The sequence below is a fragment of the Lithobates pipiens genome, unplaced genomic scaffold (assembly GCF_037356315.1).
Source record: "Lithobates pipiens isolate NorthernLeopardFrog02 unplaced genomic scaffold, aLitPip1_a1.2 Scaffold_8, whole genome shotgun sequence".
NCBI classification, from domain to species: domain Eukaryota; kingdom Metazoa; phylum Chordata; class Amphibia; order Anura; family Ranidae; genus Lithobates; species Lithobates pipiens.
Genome location: NW_027507903.1, coordinates 35,376,789 through 35,396,731, shown reverse-complemented (window position 1 = coordinate 35,396,731; position 19,943 = coordinate 35,376,789). Strand labels below are relative to the sequence as shown.

General features: G+C 42.4%; 1 protein-coding gene across 7 annotated transcripts in view; it reads left to right on the top strand.

Moving 5' to 3' along the window:
* The window catches only part of NTRK3 (neurotrophic receptor tyrosine kinase 3), a 1,011,888-nt gene that overhangs the window by 748,824 nt on the left and 243,121 nt on the right, over nucleotides 1-19,943 (top strand). For 2 of the 7 annotated variants that reach the window (XM_077472648.1, XM_077472646.1), the window contains 2 exons: nucleotides 10,594-10,635; nucleotides 14,860-15,617. The exons of 4 other annotated variants lie outside the window; for them this stretch is intronic. In XM_077472648.1, coding sequence (XP_077328774.1) covers nucleotides 10,594-10,635; nucleotides 14,860-14,978 — 161 coding nt within the window. In that variant the 3' untranslated portion in view covers nucleotides 14,979-15,617. Of the gene's footprint in view, nucleotides 1-10,593; nucleotides 10,636-14,859; nucleotides 15,618-19,943 lie in introns of those variants that run through there. One more of the 7 variants, XM_077472647.1, reaches the window with a different exon arrangement.

The window sequence follows — 19,943 nt, the reverse complement described above, 5'->3', positions numbered from 1 at the left end:
GGCAACAAGATCCTCTTTAAAGTGTTCCCTAGCAATTAATTTAATCATTAAGTTAGTGATGTGTTTTGCCTTGTCTTCCTGACGCTCAATGTGCAAGGCTCAGCCAGGAAAGCTAAATATGCTACAGGCAGCATACAGAATGCTATCAGAAGTTGTGTGCTCCACGGTCCTCGCGTTGGGCACCAGATTTGGGGGATGCCTATAAAAGAGAGACAAAAATGCAGACTTTGAGGCAGAGATACAATGATAACTTCTGAGATAATATAAAAAGGTATGCAAAGTAAAAGCTTTTAGGGCTTCAAAGTTACTAAAAACTATTTAATGTCAAAAAATACCTTCTAAAGTGAACATTTTGATGAGAAAATTGTACTAAGATAAACTAATAAACTTTTACAGCTTAAGGAACTGAAAAAAGAGAAGCCAAGAAAAGAGAGCTTCCCCTTGCTAATTAATTCAATCTATGCTGCTAAGTAATTGAAATTATTTTTTACTTGTATGATCTCCAGTACAGTAAGCCTAGTATAAATTTTCAGTTTCTATGGTTTGCAATCATTACATAGTAAGTACTTTTAACAAGTGTTACTAAACCCATAACAGTAAAATTCTTCTGTATATGCAGTAAAGCATGCTTGTTATACTCACTGTGGAACCTAAAGGGTTAATCCTCCACAGTAAAAAGGCTGTTTGATCCTATCTTTGATCCTCCCTTTCTTTTAATCTCCCCAATCCATCTGCTTATAGAACAGAGCCTTGGAGGCACTCTGCACATGCTCAGTTTTGTGTGTATTGCAAGAGTTTTTTTTTTCTTTGGATGGTGCATGTGATCAGCACAGGGCCAATCAGCACTGTCCAGACAGAGGGTCAGGAGTCATGCAGCCTCATAGGACAGTAAGAGGAGATTGAAAACTCCTACTACAAGCTTTAACCAGTGCTTGGCCGAACGCTGATAGAAGTGACCATACTGCTTAATACTGTTCATGAGAAAATGCATTTAGAAGTTTATATTTACTAAAATAATTGCATTTCCATATTCTGCATACTGTGGGAGACCAGATATAGTGAATGAAGAGTTCAATGGGTTCACTAACCCTTTAATTATGGAACTTGTGCTCTCCATGTTTAAGCAGGTAGGTATGATTGGTGCCTTAAACACATGAGGAGATGAAGCTGAGTAATTGTTATGGGCCCACAATGTTCTTAGAGATACTTGTGAAGTTTAACATAACAAAGTAAAGAGGGTTTCATTATTCAAGATACACGAACCAAGGGCTGGTGGTATATATTTTATTTTTGTGGGGGGGTGGGCTTGTTGGTTTTACATAGTGTTACTATGATGCTTAGTATCTTTATTTTAGCCATGTGGCTGTACATTTCAAACCTAATTGGACTTAAAGTGGATGTAAACCCTCACATATACCCAGTAGTGATGGACGAACTTCCGACGGGACGTTTCGCGAACGCGAAACGCGAACGGACACAAACGTTCGCGAAAACGACCGTTCGCCGCGGGCTCCATTGACTTCAATGGGAGGCGAATTTCGCAAACCTTTAGGTCGAATTTGCGGCCACGGGGTAATTATTAGGGGGTAGCACGTAGTCCCACCACCTGGACAATAGCATAATACATGTATGAGGTGAATTTGGGATCGATAACTACAAGCATTTTTTTTTTATTTGGGAAATTGTTCTGACAATTCAGGACTATGGAGCTAATGAAGGCAATGGAGGAGAGGGAAGGTCAGGGACCAGGGTAGGCAAACAAGAGGGTGCAGGAGATACAGAGCACTGACAGCAGCACCGTAATACAGAGCACTGACATCAGCACCGTGACATACAGCGCTGACAGCAGCTCCGTGACATACAGCGCTGACAGCAGCTCCGTGACATACAGCGCTGACAGCAGCTCCGTGACATACAGCGCTGACAGCAGCTCCGTGACATACAGCGCTGACAGCAGCTCCGTGACATACAGCGCTGACAGCAGCACCGTGACATACAGCGCTGACAGCAGCTCCGTGACATACAGCGCTGACAGCAGCTCCGTGACATACAGCGCTGACAGCAGCTCCGTGACATACAGCACTGACAGCAGCTCCGTGACATACAGCGCTGACAGCAGCTCCGTGACATACAGCGCTGACAGCAGCACCGTGACATACAGCGCTGACAGCAGCTCCGTGACATACAGCGCTGACAGCAGCTCCGTGACATACAGCGCTGACAGCAGCTCCGTGACATACAGCACTGACAGCAGCTCCGTGACATACAGCGCTGACAGCAGCTCCGTGACATACAGCGCTGACAGCAGCACCGTGACATACAGCGCTGACAGCAGCTCCGTGACATACAGCGCTGACAGCAGCTCCGTGACATACAGCGCTGACAGCAGCTCCGTGACATACAGCGCTGACAGCAGCTCCGTGACATACAGCGCTGACAGCAGCTCCGTGACATACAGCGCTGACAGCAGCTCCGTGACATACAGCGCTGACAGCAGCTCCGTGACATACAGCGCTGACAGCAGCTCCGTGACATACAGCGCTGACAGCAGCACCGTAAGCAGCCCCAGGAGGAAGTCAGCACAGCACAGGGATGGTGTGATCCCCTCATAATAAGAACCCCCAGGAGGAAGTCAGCACAGCACAGGGATGGTGGGAGCCCCTCATAATAAGAACCCCCAGGAGGAAGTCAGCACAGCACAGGGATGGTGGGAGCCCCTCATAATAAGAACACCCAGGAGGAAGTCAGCACAGCACAGGGATGGTGGGAACCCCTCATAATAAGCAGCCCCAGTAGAAATATGACACCGCTCAACCTCTTCAAAGAGGAGGGTAGGGGCATATAGTACGGTGTGCTTTTTTGGGTCAGGGAAGTGAGCCAAATGAATTAAGAAGGTCTGTGTGCTTGATTCCAAAAATTGTTTATAGACATATACATGGTCTACTGATCACATGTGTTGAATTCCTCCGAGATCCATGCCTCATTCATTTTTAGAAATGTGAGGTAGTTAACACTGTCGTGAGCTAGGCGAGTACGCTTATCGGTCACAATCCCCCCTGCTGCGCTGAACGTCCTTTCGGACAGGACACTGGATGAGGGGCAAGCCAACAGTTCGATTGCAAATTGGGCAAGCTCTGGCCAGAGGTCAAGCCTGCCCACCCAGTAGTCTAGGGGTTCATCACTCCTCAGAGCGTCCACATCGGCCGTTAACCCAATGTAGTCGGACACCTGACGGTCTAGGCGTTCCCTGATGCTGGATCCGGATGACACCTGTCGATGGGTCGGCTGAAAGAATGACCTCATATCCGAAGTCACCAACACATCTTCAAACCGGCCTCTTCTTGCAGGCGCTGTTGGATTGGTACCCGCAAATCCTTCTCTGGGAGTGGGAATTGCTCCTCTGCCAGCGCACGCAAAAGCAGAATGCAGCATTTCTCGAAGCAAGGCCTGGAAGTGCTGCATTCTGACAGCCCTCTGCGACGGCGGTAACATTTCCGCCATTTTGTGTTTGTACCGGGGATCTAAGTACGTTGCCACCCAGTACTGGTCCTTGACCCTCATGCTTTTTATACGGGGGTCCCTATTAAAACACTGGAGCATGAAGGCCCCCATTTGCACTCAAGCGGAAGGTATGTGGTGGTGGTGGTGTTGTTGGTGGTAGTGTCTTTGGGGGTGCACATAGCAGAGAGTGAAGAAGAGGGTGCAGATCGAGAGGATGAGGAGGGTGCAGAAGAATAAGGCTGAGTGAGCCACTCAACCAAGTCTGGTGCGTCCTTTAAAGTAATTGAACGCACCTTCTGCAACTTCCCACTTTGGCTCAAGGCTGTTGCTCCTGCCCTACCCCTACCACCCCTGCGGAAGGGCCTGCCTCTTCCTCTGCCTGTCATTTTTTAAATCACCCTGTGACAAAACTCTTAGTCCCTATACCGCTGAAGGACTGCTGCAGTATAGGGCAGCGGTCAGCAGTAGTGCACGTCAACCCTATGTATTGTGGACCGATAGCGGTCCTTACAGAACAGCAGACTGTACTGCACTCAGGCCTATGTACCGTAGCACCCTATACCAAGTTACCAGTCCTTATAAAAACTTTTGTGGACCAAGCAGGTTGTGTGTTAGTGATTAGCAGACTGTACGTCAGTCCCTATACCAATGAAGGACTGCTGCAGTATAGGGCAGCGGTCAGCAGTAGTGCACGGCAACCCTATGTATTGTGGACCGATAGCGGTCCTTACAGAACAGCAGACTGTACTGCACTCAGGCCTATGTACCGTAGCACCCTATACCAAGTTACCAGTCCTTATAAGAACTTTTGTGGACCAAGCAGGTTGTGTATTAGTGTTTAGCAGACTGTACGTCAGTCCCTATACCAATGAAGGACTGCTGCAGTATAGGGCAGCGGTCAGCAGTAGTGCACGGCAACCCTATGTATTGTGGACCGATAGCGGTCCTTACAGAACAGCAGACTGTACTGCACTCAGGCCTATGTACCGTAGCACCCTATACCAAGTTACCAGTCCTTATAAGAACTTTTGTGGACCAAGCAGGTTGTGTGTTAGTGATTAGCAGACTGTACGTCAGTCCCTATACCAATGAAGGACTGCTGCAGTATAGGGCAGCGGTCAGCAGTAGTGCACGGCAACCCTATGTATTGTGGACCGATAGCGGTCCTTACAGAACAGCAGACTGTACTGCACTCAGGCCTATGTACCGTAGCACCCTATACCAAGTTACCAGTCCTTATAAGAACTTTTGTGGACCAAGCAGGTTGTGTGTTAGTGATTAGCAGACTGTACGTCAGTCCCTATACCAATGAAGGACTGCTGCAGTATAGGGCAGCGGTCAGCAGTAGTGCACGGCAACCCTATGTATTGTGGACCGATAGCGGTCCTTACAGAACAGCAGACTGTACTGCACTCAGGCCTATGTACCGTAGCACCCTATACCAAGTTACCAGTCCTTATAAAAACTTTTGTGGACCAAGCAGGTTGTGTGTTAGTGTTTAGCAGACTGTGCGTCAGTCCCTATACCGCTGAAGGACTGCTGCAGTATAGGGCAGCGGTCAGCAGTAGTGCACGGCAACCCTATGTATTGTGGACCGATAGCGGTCCTTACAGAACAGCAGACTGTAACGCACTCAGGCCTATGTACCGTAGCACCCTATACCAAGTTACCAGTCCTTATAAGAACTTTTGTGGACCAAGCAGGTTGTGTGTTAGTGATTAGCAGACTGTACGTCAGTCCCTATACCAATGAAGGACTGCTGCAGTATAGGGCAGCGGTCAGCAGTAGTGCACGGCAACCCTATGTATTGTGGACCGATAGCGGTCCTTACAGAACAGCAGACTGTACTGCACTCAGGCCTATGTACCGTAGCACCCTATACCAAGTTACCAGTCCTTATAAGAACTTTTGTGGACCAAGCAGGTTGTGTATTAGTGTTTAGCAGACTGTGCGTCAGTCCCTATACCGCTGAAGGACTGCTGCAGTATAGGGCAGCGGTCAGCAGTAGTGCACGGCAACCCTATGTATTGTGGACCGATAGCAGTCCTTACAGAACAGCAGACTGTACTGCACTCAGGCCTATGTACCGTAGCACCCTATACCAAGTTACCAGTCCTTATAAGAACTTTTGTGGACCAAGCAGGTTGTGTGTTAGTGTTTAGCAGACTGTGCGTCAGTCCCTATACCGCTGAAGGACTGCTGCAGTATAGGGCAGCGGTCAGCAGTAGTGCACGTCAACCCTATGTATTGTGGACCGATAGCGGTCCTTACAGAACAGCAGACTGTAACGCACTCAGGCCTATGTACCGTAGCACCCTATACCAAGTTACCAGTCCTTATAAGAACTTTTGTGGACCAAGCAGGTTGTGTATTAGTGTTTAGCAGACTGTGCGTCAGTCCCTATACCGCTGAAGGACTGCTGCAGTATAGGGCAGCGGTCAGCAGTAGTGCACGGCAACCCTATCTATTGTGGACCGATAGCGGTCCTTACAGAACAGCAGACTGTACCGCACCCAAGCCTATGTACCGTAGCACCCTAGACAGACCAAGTTACCAGTCCTGATAAAGAGCTTTGTGGAACAAGTGAGTTGTGAATGATTAGCAGACTGCAGCAGAAGGGCAGCAGTCAAGTATAATATTCTTTCTATATTTGGAAGAAAGAATATTATACGTGTACAAGCCTATTACCGTACCACTGATACCAGTCCTGAAAAGAACCTTTGTGGAACTAATAGTAACAGCAAGTCTTTAAAATTATCCTCACTGCCTGACACACTGCTTCCTGCCTGTCCCTATACAAATTGGCAAAAAAGAGTAGGCTGGAACGATTAGCTGGAACAGCTCTTTTGTGGACCTGATAGTAACAGCTAATGATGATGATGATGATGATGATGAAGAAAGACTAATCTGGCTGAGCTGTCCCTAAAATAGCAGCATACAGCGCTCTGTCCCTTTATCTAAACTGACAAAAGAAACTCAGGCTGCTGACCTAACACCTATACCAGTCCTGAAAAGAACTTTTGTGTACCAAATAGCTAGCGTTTTCTCTGTCCCTACTCCACACAGGATCCTTTCCCTACAGTGACAGAAGAAAGAATGTAAAATGGCCACCGGATCGGGTGTATTTATAGGTTAGGGGGAATGTCCAAGTGTCCATGAGCTGTCATGTCTCAATTGGTTGTCCTGTAACACATGATAAACGTGTCACGAAAGGTTAAAGTTCTTGTATACATTAAACACGTAAGTCCGCCGGGGCGAACGACGGAAAAAGGCGTTCGAACCCGCGGACGGCGAAAGTCGGAAATTCGCCGCGAAACGACCGCCGGGCGAACCGTTCGGCCATCACTAATACCCAGTGAAGTGAACTGCCTCAGGTGGTACACAGGGATGAAACAAATCTCCCTACATAAGTTTTACATGTATATCTGCTGTATTTAGCTTGCTATAATATTTAGAAAGTGCTCATTATGTTAGATTTTTTTCTTCCTGTTCAGCACTGGGAGTGAAGTCTTTGCATACACTGAGTAACAGCTGATTGGAGGAAAGGCACACACCCCCCCCCCCCCCCACTCCACATAGGCCGAGGAAAGAAGGAATGTGAAGAGCTGTGCTGTGAATAGACCATCTCTCTAGTGATCTATTTATAGCACCCATCCAACACAAATTTCAGGCTGGTTTATCGCTGTTCTCATAGAACTTGTCAGAAGCTAACATGCTGGTAACAGAAGAATGGGGCAGCAGAAAGACACAGGACTCAGGGCTTTGGAGAGAGATAAGAAAACACTACAGATATATGTGCTTAGGTCAAATTTCATGAATCGGGTTAACATCCACTTTAACTGAACATAATTGTCACATTTATGTAAATAATATAGTAAATCATTTACTAACTTGCTGTGTTAACTTTGTGAATTGAGCCTTTTGCATTAGAGCAGGGGTGCTCAACCTGTGACCCTCCAGCTGCTGCGGAACTACAAGTCCCATGAGGCATTACAAGGCTGACAGTTTCAAGCATGACTCCCAAAGCAGAGTTGTGATGGGACTCGTAGCTCTACAACAGCTGGAGGGCCACAGGTTGAGCACCCATGCACTTCTGGTCCAGGCATCTGGGTGGATCACAACCATATGGTTGGGATCTTTTCAGAGCCTGGACCAACCCTGTGAGGTCAGATACAGCAGGCTTTAGCCCACTGTCAGCTGAAAATGGCTTCAGGAGTGCAGAATGAACTGCACTCCTGTGATTCCCAAGAGAACTATAGCCAAAATAGCCTTGGCTGTACTTCTCCTTTAAAAAATATGTAAACCCAACATTTCCTATTACTGATATCTGCCAGATATACCATACATTATATGAAAAAGTATGCTGTTCTCTTTGCATTGCTTCCTTTGTGTGAAATCTGTGTTCCTGTCAGTCCCTATGCTTTACTTTCAAACACTGACCATACTAATCAGGTAAGCATACTTCTCTAGCTATGCTGAGAACTCGGCAAAGACTAGTGTCCTGCTGTTTCTTCTCTCCCTCTGAGCTATTTATTCAGCTAAGAACAGAGGGTATCTGATCACTTATTAAAAAAGGGAAAATAATGTATATATATATGATGTTTTTTATATGTGCACAAATGTTTTACATTTCATTTCTATTTTAAACTGAATGAGTTGTTTTACAAGGTGAGGGTTTACATATACTTTAAGAGAAGCATGCCCCTTATCCAAAGAAACCTCAAAGAACTTTAAGTACTATAGGCATGAGCAAACCTGGAAAAGGTTTTTAAACTTTTGGATATCCCCAAATCCACAGTAAGATGAATTTTCCACAAATGCACTGGGTGTTTTCCAAAGACCACAGCAACTGAGCGGCATGCAATAACGAAGGAGGGGAAAATTAATTAGGATAATAGTAAAGAACCTTCAGAAATCTCCTTTAAGTTGCCAAATTATGTGTTTGTCCACTATGGGAATAACACTGACCGAGTGATGATGATCATCAATGACAGCATAGTGTCAAATGCTTTAAAAAAAACTGCATGTTTCTGAAATTTTAATATTTCTAAATTTTCCTGAAAAAAATATTCTGTGGATAGATGATCTGTAATGCAGCGTACACATGACCGGATTTTTCAACTTCTAACATTAAGAACAAGGGTTTAATCTGCATGCATTTACAAAAAAATGTGTAAACTAAAGGCCCTGGCAAGGCACCCTGTTACCTGTAGTCACTACCTCTGGCTGGTCGCAGGTTGGTCAGTAAGTGGATTTTTCCTTTTGTCTTTTTTTGACATATGTTGCCCTCCAATGTTGTTTGCTGCAAAGGCCAGTTATAGGTGGGGGCAGTGGCCAACTTTTTTTACTGTTGATATATTGGTCAGGCAATACACTGATGCCTTTGCAGCCATAGTGCTATGTGCTGGGTGTTCAGTGTGCCCATGTACCTTTAAGGAAGGGTGGCATCCCTCCAGCCCATACGTCCTCTATATATCCATCAGAATGCATGTGCTTCCACTGTGGAGCCTCAGAAGTAGGGACTACAGGTAACAGGGTGCCTTGCCAAGGCCTGTAGGTTACGCATTTATTTGCAAATGTGTGCAGAATAAACCCCTATTTTTAACACATACTGTTAGACAGGACAATTCGGTTGGTTGCAGTCTGGTTGATAAGTGGAGCTTGGATTTTTCCTTATGCCACGTACACACGATCAGATTTTCCGTCAGGAAATGTTGGATGTGAGCTTGTTGGTGGTAAGTCCGACCGTGTGTATGCTCCATCGGACATTTGTTGGCGGACTTTCTGATCATGTGTACAGAAGTCCGTCGGACAAAAGCCCAAAGTACAAACATGCATGCTCGGAATCAAGGACGAACCAGAAGCACTTGGTCTTGTAAAACTAGCGTTCATAATGGAGACATCACATATGTTTTGTACGTCACTACATTCATAATTTTCGGCCAACATTTGTGTGACCGTGTGTATGCAAGACAAGTTGGCGTCAACACCCTTCGAACACAACCACGGTTTTGTTGTAGGAAAGTCAGATCGTGTGCATGAGGTTTTAGCCTTTTTTTTTTTAAGATATGTTGCCCTCCAATGCTCCTTGCTGCAAAGGCCAGTTATAGGTGGGGGCAGTGGCTAACGTTTTGTATATTGCCTTAGGACCTGGACTGCTTGGCATCATAGAGTGAACAGTGAATTTAAAATATTAAGAAAATTTGCAGGGGAATGTCACAGTATAAATATTTTTTTTTTTTCGGGATGGTCCTAGACCTAACCCTAACCCAAATAAAATGCTGTGGCATGCCCAGGAGCCAGTTGTTTATGCAATACATCCCAGAAATGGTAGTAAACTGACACACTTGTGTAGGGATGTATTGTGAACGATTGATCAGTGTTAAGGAACACATGTGGGGCAATGCTGCTGCTTGAGGCTAAACAAGTTACCAAATACATAGCTTTACTTATTTTTTTCCAGCATGGACTATGTATATTTAAATAAGGTGGTCAGTAGGGAAGACAGGTAGGTAGACAGAAAAAAGGACACTTGCATATTATTAGTTTAAGCAGATTATGTTTATAATTTTTACTTTGTTGAAGGTCAGAACCTGGATTAGGAACCATTCATTTTTTGTTTCTTATATCTCTTAGGGGTTTTGATGGAGAGATCTCTGCTCTTAAATTTCCAGGCATGCTTGACTGCCATGGACATTATGAAAGGGTTGCCCTCTTTAAACATCTTGTTAGAATTTAAATTTATTTTATGCCGTGTAGAATACAACAGAAAAAATGGGAATATGAAGGGTATGGTGGGTAACCCAAAACCCCATGGTGATGGCAAATAGACCCAGAAACTATGGTAGAGAACTTCAACTTTTGAAATTCCCATAAGATATAAGAAACCACCAGGTTAGCCAACCCACCAAACACTACCTATACCATATGCTATGCTTTTGGATGGACTTACCTTTTAAAGACTCTGCAAGGATATTTTTCTAGTGCACACTGGTGGATTTAAAATGTTGAGATACAACTGTTATATTCTTATGTTGATGTCTTTTTTTTTCTTTTTCTTTCTTCTTCTTTGATCTGGAACTGTGCGTGCAGATTGGTACAGGAGGGGTAGCTCATCCATGCAGTTTGATGATGGTATGTGTGGGAAGCTAGGAACTGAAGTTCAGATTCCACTTTTCTGCTTTCCTGGTGATGTACATTCAAGCACATTTTTGTTCCCATGCAGAACATTATCCCTGCAGCATTTTCACACAGTTTCAGCAGATATTCCTACTTAAAATCTTAGAGCCAAATAAAAGTAGGATTATGTATATATAGAATGTTAAATGATATGCACTGCATGAGACTAACAAACTAATGCTCCTATCGATGCAGAATAAGACAAAAAGTTAAAAAGGTTGTACAGACAAAACATTTAAAAAAATAGGACTGGCTTTTCATTAGTGTCTTCTAATGAGTTTTCCTCCATAAGCTACCGATACAATCATTAAGTGGAATTATTTTCAGGCAGTCTGACCTCTGGAAACCCAAGCTGGAATAAGGAGGGTAATCTAGGGGCAATCTAAGAGCAGACTGGCGTGGTCTATTGCAGACCAATAGGTAAAAAAGAGAACATGCCAATAAGGCGTGTGGAGTTGTATATGTATCCCTCTGAAGATGTTCATTAGTTTGTAATTGATGTTTGTATTGGTATTGAATTAAAAATAGAAGAAAATCTTTTCAAAATGCACTGGTCACTTGTTTACCCCCTACAACTATCCTTAATATCAAAACTGAGCACACAATGTGCCAGCCAATACCAAATACACTATATTACCAAAAGGAATGGTGACACCTGTATTTACACGCATGTGAACTTTAATGGCATCCCAGTCATATTCCGTAGAGTTCAATATTGAGTTGGCTCAGCTATAGCAAGCTATAGCAGCTTTAACTCTTTTGGGGAGGCTGTCCACAAGGTTTAGGAGTATGTCTATTGGAATGTTTGACCATTCTACCATAAATGCATTTGTGAGGTTAGGCACTGATGTGGACCAGAAGGCCTGGCTCAGTCTCTGCTCTAATTCATCCCAAAGTTGTTCTATCAAGTTGAGCTCATTACTCTGTGTAGGCCACTCATGTTCCTCCACCCCAAACTCGCTCATCCATGTCTTTATGGACCTTGCTTTGTGCACTGTTGCGCAGTCATGTTGGAACAGGAAGGGGCCACCCCCAAACTGTTCCCACAAAGCTGGGAGTATGAAATTGTCCAAAATGTCTGGGTATGCTGATGCCTTAAGAGTTCCCTTCACTGTAACTAAGGGGCCAAGCCCAACCCCTGCAAAACAACCTCACACCATAATCCCCACTCCACCAAATGATTTGGACCAGTGCACAAAGCAAGGTCCATAAAGACATGCATGAGTAAGTTTGGGGTGGAGGAACATGACTGGCCTGCACGGAGTTCTGACCTCAACCCGATAGAATGCCCTTGGTATGAATTAGAGTGGAGACTGCGAGCCAGGCCTTCTCTCCAACATCAGTGCCTGACCTCACAAATGTGCTTCTGAAAGAATGGTCAAACATTCCCATAGACACACTCCTAAACCTTTGTTGACAGCCTTCCCAGAAGGGTTGAAGCTGTTATAGCGGCAAAGGGTGGGCCAACTCAATATTGAACCCTACGGACTAAGACTGGGATGCCATTAAAGTTCATGTGGGTGTAAAAGCAGGGGTCCCAATACGTTTGGTGATATAGTGCATTTTACAATCCTTTGCTGAAGAATGCATCACATAAAACTGGGGAATGTTATTTCCTGGTCCCAGAAATGGTGTTGCTTTGTAATGATCTCAATACATCCCACAATGCAGTGGTGACATTTCTCAATAGGTTGTTGATATCATGTAAAATTTATGTAATTTTATGAAATGCGTACAATCTTTTCTAATTTTGAGTTTTTTTGTAATTCTAACAGTGGTGTCAAAACTGTTGTATATAAAAAAAAATAAAAAATTAAAAAATATATAATACATTACTACTACTACTACTACTACTACTACTACGACTACTACTACTACTACTACTACTACTACTACCATTGCCACTACTACTACTAATAATAATAATAATATAAATAAAAAATAATAATAAAAAACAACTCTACATACACAGTCTACAGCTGTAGTAAAAAATATGATATAAGAAATATGTATAATAAAATAATACTTTTAAAAGGGAATGTTTATAAAATATGTAAACACTTTGATGTGTTTGCTATAAATATGTACATATCAGGAGGGAAAGATCAGCGAGGAATACCAAGAGGTGCTTGGTAGATCTTCGTAGAAGATGAAGATAATTTGGTTTTGCAGTAATCTGTTATAGGAATTATTTATGATAAATTAATACTTTAAAAAGGAATATTTATAAAATATGTAAACACTTTGAAGTGTTAGCCATAAATATGCACAGTACAGTAGGGGTAGATCAGTAAGGAATACCAAGAGGTGCTTGGTAGATCTCAGAATAAGAGGAAGATAATTTGGTTTTACAATAATCTGTACTGCTTTAGTCTATATTCCTTTGAGAGAGTAAATCCATGCACTTTATCTCACTCCTAGGAGCACTATCATGTTGTCATGAGCTGCAAAGCCAAATTTAACTTTCAATATAAAAAAATATATATATATTTTGCATATTTTATCTGTATATGCATGACCCCTATAAAAGCAAATGAGTACACTTTAGGAATGTACATCATAATACAAAAAAAATATTTGATGGCCTATTCTTTTTGGCCATTTTATTTTAGTATTGCATAGCTTTTTATGTGTTTTAAATCTAAGAAAAGGTATACTTTTAAAAAATACGCTTTCATGTATTTCATGACTGAAACCATCTAAAATGCTGCTCTGTCTTGTATGTTATGTGGTTATTAAGGGCTAAATGCACCCAAATCTGATCTCTCAATTTCCACTCAACACTCTGAAGGGCACAAGAAAGCATCAGTCATTAAAGCTGTAATGGACAGCACCTGAAATTTCTTATCACTGAAGAACCTGGCTCCAACCCCAACCTACCCTTTTTTATCCAACCTGTTATCCAACCTGGCATGAGTCCAAGCTGGTGAGTTGCCCACTTGTTGCTGTGGCCAGTTCAGTTGTGGCTTACTACTTTGCTTGGCCTGAAGCTGAGTGGGTTCATAATAGTGTCACTGAGGGTTTAAATCAGAGTTTTCACAGAAAAATCTGGTGTGTGAGCAGCAAAAAAGTTTACCCTTGTAGAAAGGTTGTGCCAGCATAGCAGGGTTAATTGCTCATGTTTGCCTAGGGGAGAGGTGAAAGGAGATAGACTTACCTAATCCTCTGAATGTCTTGGCACAAAACCAGTCCCTGAGTCCTGACTTTATAAAGACCAGAGCAGGCTCCGTAGACCAAGTGTTGGGACAAGGTCAAAGATGGCACGCTTCACCCCCCCACCCTTAGGGTAAGGGTTAGGGCGCCTCCATCCCTGCAATAACCATTGCAGCCAGGGCAGCTTCCCCTCCTTGCCACCCCTTGTCCCAGCCCTGCTTAGACCTGCTGTGGGCACGAAGCCTCTAGGAACAGTCCACTGCTGGATTGTGGAAGAGCACTGTTTGCCGGTGGGGTGGAGGATCAAGTATAATCAGATATTCTGCAGATTTTTTCCTTAGATTTACCAAAACCATGTAGTGCAAGGGCCTGCCCGATTGCATACAAATTAAAACTCCTAAGGTTTGACCTCATATTATATGGTTTTGGTAAACCTGAAGGAAAAAATCAGCAGAAAATCTGATAATGTGTATGGGACTTAAGGATTTCTCCTTTCCCTTGGACAAAATGAGCACTTAACCCTTGCAGTGCAGACACAGCCCCACTGTAAGGGAACTTTTTTTTTATTCTCCAGAAGTTGGGCTTTAAGACCACCAGTTCCAACCCAAGACCGAGAGATCAGTTTTGGATGGATTTAACCTTTAAGCATTCATTTTAATTATGTTTGCTTTATACTCATTTTCCATTTCTAATGATGTCCATGAGCTACTGGCTTTTCTTAATTAGTCTACAAACTTTTAAAAGAAATTATTTTATATATATTTTCGAAAAAAATGGCCCCTTCATATTTTAAGACATATGGCATGGCAAACTGTTTTCTGCATGTTTTGAAAAATCCAGTTTCTTTTGTCCTGCATCCCTTTGTGATCACTGGATAATAATTTGGTTAACAACCTGTTTCCCTTAAAAAAAAAAAAATCTAAATTTTGTTACGCAATATTTCTTTGATTACTTTTTCCTTCAAATACCTTCCTATTTTTGTTTTTCCTTCCTTTATTTTGCCTTTGTTTTTTCTTTTTTTTTTAGGTTTCAGAGAATATATGTTGAACACAATAAGCCTTCCCGGACACCCCAAACCTCTTAACCAAGGCATTTATGTTCACGACGTCGGTGTTTACTTCACCAAAGGACGCCACGTCTTTTAAGCCTCTAATGTTCCCTGTTATGTTGTCAAGTTTAGGCTGTTCTCTCAAAATGTGAAGGGAGGCACAGAAAACTTTTGGATCACGGTTTCACAAGACAGCACTAGTCCTCTGTTGTAAACTTGTGCTACAACAGAAACAAACAAAAAAAAATATTTCTGTCTAAAGATAATGTTGCTTTAACTCCAGTAGCCTCTGCTTTCAAAAATTATCCAAACATGCCACAGCAACAGCAACCGGAGCAGCAACTTATAACAAAAATAAATATCGGAGACAGACTCCAAAGGAGCCATCTTTAAAAAAAAAAAAAAAAAAAAAAAAAAAAACACTAGTCGTTCTTGTTTTAAAAAAAAAAAAAGAAAAAAATATGAAAAAAAAATCTTAGTCGTGTTTTTCCTGTTTGGAATCTGTGTTTGAGTTCTCTTTGTGATCCTGTGACTTCAAATCACCTTATTAATGATGTCATCACCCTTTGGCAACCTAAAGAGATCTCATAAAGCAGGGCCTTTTTAAGTCACGGAAGTCACTAACAAAGTGAAGACTGGTAAGAAAAGGGCATCTTTAGAGATGAGAAACGTGAAATATTACTTTTTTAACAGGAGAAATTGTAATTATTTTTCAATGAAATGTTTTACAAATCTTTTTGTGTGTCAGAATTTTTATTACTTGCATTATATTATCTGGTAAGGGCAAGGTGTGGTTGGGCTGTGAATGTGAGGTACACTTAACTAAACACCAACCCTTTAAAAAAAAAAAAAAGAGAAAAAAAAAAAAGTTCTCCTTTGGGCACCACTACTTGCTAAATTCCCTTTTAGTATATCACAGTAATTAGTTATTTCTTGACTTTAGCATAGTTGTTCCACACTGTTCACTTTGTTACTATCACAACATTAACTTTAATGTTTGCCATAGGGATAATTGCTCCCTATGGGTTAATGAAGTGTGAATTCCTAACAAGAACATCTGCAAAAGGACTGGGCAAAGTCTGAACGTTTTTGGGTTTATTTAATAAAGCAGTGGAAGAGCCATAGAGCATAGTAACCAAGTCAGCAGAGCGTAGTCAATTCAGCGTTTTGCTTAAAGTAAGCAAATCGGTCAAATCGAAAATTCTGATTGCTATGGGTTTCTGCACATTTTTTTTAGTTTACTCAATGCAAGCAGTGACTGGTAAGAGCATGCCAACTGGGATTTAATTTATTAAAATGGGAATCATTTCACTTGTTTGGTTTCCATCCCTGCTGTTCCAAATTATACGGTTTACATAATAACACTGTGCAATACATAAAAAATGAGTTATGCTCAGCTTCAGCTGATCACATTTTTATTGTCATTGTTCAAAAAACATTGTATAAATGATAGTTTTAGGCCTCTTGCACATGATACTCCTGTTTGAGCATATACTTTTTCAGATTTTTTTTATTTTTGTATGTAATGTACGAAAACGTATTCATGATACTCCTGTTTGAGCATCTACTTTTTCAGATTTTTAATTTTTTTTGTATGTAATGTGCAAAAACGTATTCTTACATTCTCGTTCTGCACAATATGTAAAAGGGAATTTACGCACATATGCACACATGAGGCGTCAATTACTGACCAAAAAAGCAGATTTTTCTATTATTATTATTTTTTTTAAACAGAAGAATACACAGTGCTTGTTTACGCGCCTGTGTGCATAAGCTTATCACAATCAATGGGCTGTATTTTAGCTCAGTAAAATAAAAAAAAGCTGTACTGAGCTTTTTCAAGCTGCAGTGTGCAAGAGGCCTTAAAGTGATTGTAAACCCTTACCTCTATCCAGTGAAGTGACTGGCTCCAGGTAAAAAGTAGAGATGAAAAAAATCGCCCTACATAAGTTGTGGCTGTTTATCATTTATCAAGGTCCAGAATTTTTTAATGTTTGTCTGAGCTGTCAGAAAACAGCGGGTGGAGAGCTGAAATTACAAACTGCAGAGCTCAGTAGGGACAGCTATGAGAGCTGGTTGAAGGGAATGGACAACCCTTTCCCCACCTTCCCGCTTCACACAGGAACATAGCTAAGGCTGTCAGTCACAGGCTGTGTGCTGGAGCTCCCTTCCCTATTACTTACTGATTCATGCAGATAGCAGAGGAACAGGGTAGAAGACAGAAATAACAGTTAGTACTTTGGATTGAGACAAGTACACACTATAGGGCAGGGATGGCGAACCTTGGGACCCCAGTTGTTTTGGAACTACATTTCCCATGATGTTCATGCACTCTGCAGTGTAGTTGAGCATCATGGGAAATGTAGTTCCAAAACATCTGGGGTGCCAAGGTTCGCCATCACTGCTATAGGGGGATATGTCTTGTTTATAGTTCAAGTCTGAGGTTTACAACCACTTTAAATGATTGGTTGACATTGGTTCTCACCCATATGCGTTCAACTGCACTGTGCTATTGCACGGCGCATGGTGTTCAGAACACCTTAGTCTAAGTTCACATTCGTGTATTGTGGAAACATGCAAAATGGCATGCTTTCCTGCAATGCACAAAAAAACATGCAGCCCTTTTGCACACATGTGGCAGTGTCATTTATTCTTAATGGCACCCCTATGCATCTAGATAATGTGCGTTGTAACTAAGTTGGATGAATGTATGGTGTGGAGCAATTTTTGAAAAGGGTCATGCACTTTTTTGGTGCATTTTTCTTGTTCAAATATTTTATCGATGACAGGAATAAACAAAGTACAACAAATATGTCACTTTTGAGACATAATACAAATATGATAAAATACAGCCAATCAGTAAGAAGTGGTTAAGGTAACAGTCATAGCAATAAGAAAGAATGACAGGGTATCCATGGCAAACACAATTTTGTTTCAAAATGTTAGCCCTTGTACACACAGTCGGACATTCCGACAACAAAATCCATCTGATTTTGTCCGAAACTGGTGTTGCATACACACGGTCGGACAAAGTTGTCGTAAAATCTGATCGCTCGTAACGTGATGACGTTATTTCTTTACGACGGGACTACGTTCAGGCTAGTAGCCAATAGCTTTGGTTTAGGAATTTGATCTGAGCATGTGTGGCACTTTGTCCGATTGGAATTCTCTACAAACGATCAGACTTTGTCCGAACGAAGCATGTTGTCAGAAAATTTTATAGCCCAGCTCTAAAACGTTGTCCGTCTGATATTCCGACGGAAACAGTCCAATGTAGCCCACACATGGTCGGATTATCCGACAACACAGTCCGATCGGACATTTTCTGTCGGAATTTCCGACCGTATGTACAAGGGCCTAGACAAAAGGATTCCATGACATAGGGTAGACACCTAAAATAACAGTAAGTACGTTTTATAAAACAATATAGAGATAGCAATGTCTGTTGGTGGAATGGGGGAGATAACTCCCATGAGGATAATTTGACTGACCAGGACTATAAGGACAGGCAACTGGGGTGCAGAAGCCTACCAGGCTGAAGAAGTTAAGCAGGCGATAAGCAGAGGATATGGTTATCAAGAGAACCAAAATGGATATGTGGTTGGTAGTAGGAAATATAGATTAAGAGTATAGATAAAAGAAAGAGAAGAAGCTAAGTGTGGGAGAAAAAAGGGAAGAGACCCTCAGGGGAGGGTGGAGAAAAGGAAGGGAATGTCCCCCGTGTGGAGACTGGGTCCTCTAGGACAGTGGCTCTCAACCCTGTCCTCAAGTACCCCTAACAGTCCATATTTTGGGAGCTTCTCTTTAAGATAAAGTAGCAGTCCAAAATACCAAGCCATTGACTCTGATTTAAAGCATCCGTGCAGGGTAAAGGAAAACCTGCAAACATGACCTGTTGGAGGTACTTGAGGACAGGGTTGAGAACCACTGCTCTAGGAGGTGTTGTCAGGTGTATGCTATGTGTTTCTATTACCAGTTAAAGGGTAAGTTCACCTTTACAGAAAACTCTGTAAGATTAACTTACACAGGTCCCCCTCCTCACCCCCCCTCCCCACAGTCCCGCTGACCTGGACCATGGTAATCTCCGGTTCTAAGCCCTGGTATATCCACGCCAGGTGCCAGGGCTTAGAAATCCTCTCAGCTGAATGCCAAACACGGGCCCCGTCAGGGGGACATTTTGAAGCATTCTAATGGGCGGCACCGACCAATCAACAGCCGCATAGTCTGTCCTGTCAACTATGAAGACGCCGCATAGATGGAGAGAGTATTACTAAGCTCCGGAATCCTGACTCTGATATTCCGAGGCTTAGAACTGGAGATTGTGGCGGTCCAGATCAGTGGGACGGGGAGGGGGGGGGGGGTGAGGAGGGGGACCTGTGTAAGTTCACCTTACAGATTTTTCTGTAAAGATGACCTTACAATTTAAGGAATCAACAGTGTAGTAGCAAAGTTGGAGGGTAAAAAGTTTGACACCCATGGGTCCCAGATTTTCTCATATTTGGCCACTCTATCTAAGAGTGGAGCTTCTATCTTAGCACTGATCGTTGCTTGTGTGATTCTATATCGAGCTGCAAGGACACAGAAATAGGGAGTTTTCCAGGCTTTCGCTTGTCTAGTGCAATTTTCACATGTAAGGCAGTCTATTGAAATGAAAATTCTAACCTAAACGTGGCACATGGAAATTCCCAAAAATGCACGTGTGCTCAGTCACACCTGAACCTGTAAATGGAGCCTTAAAGAGTAACTTCACTTTGATGGAAAAAATATGGTAATTAAAAAAAACATAATATGGCCAATATATGATATTCATAATTATTGCATTTCAATTTGCAGCGCTGTAATTTGATGTACAATGTAATGCAATATGGACACTCAAAGGTGTTCTGCCCATGGTTTGTGTAGAGAACGTCCCCCAAAAATGCCATTTCCTGCTTGTGTGATTGGCTCATGGAATTTTCTAGAAGTCTAAGATACAAATCAGATATTAGGCACCCCCTGTAATAGAAATATAGGTTTTGTTGAGAAATAGAAAGATTTAATTGTTTCTAAAGGGATGCAGACA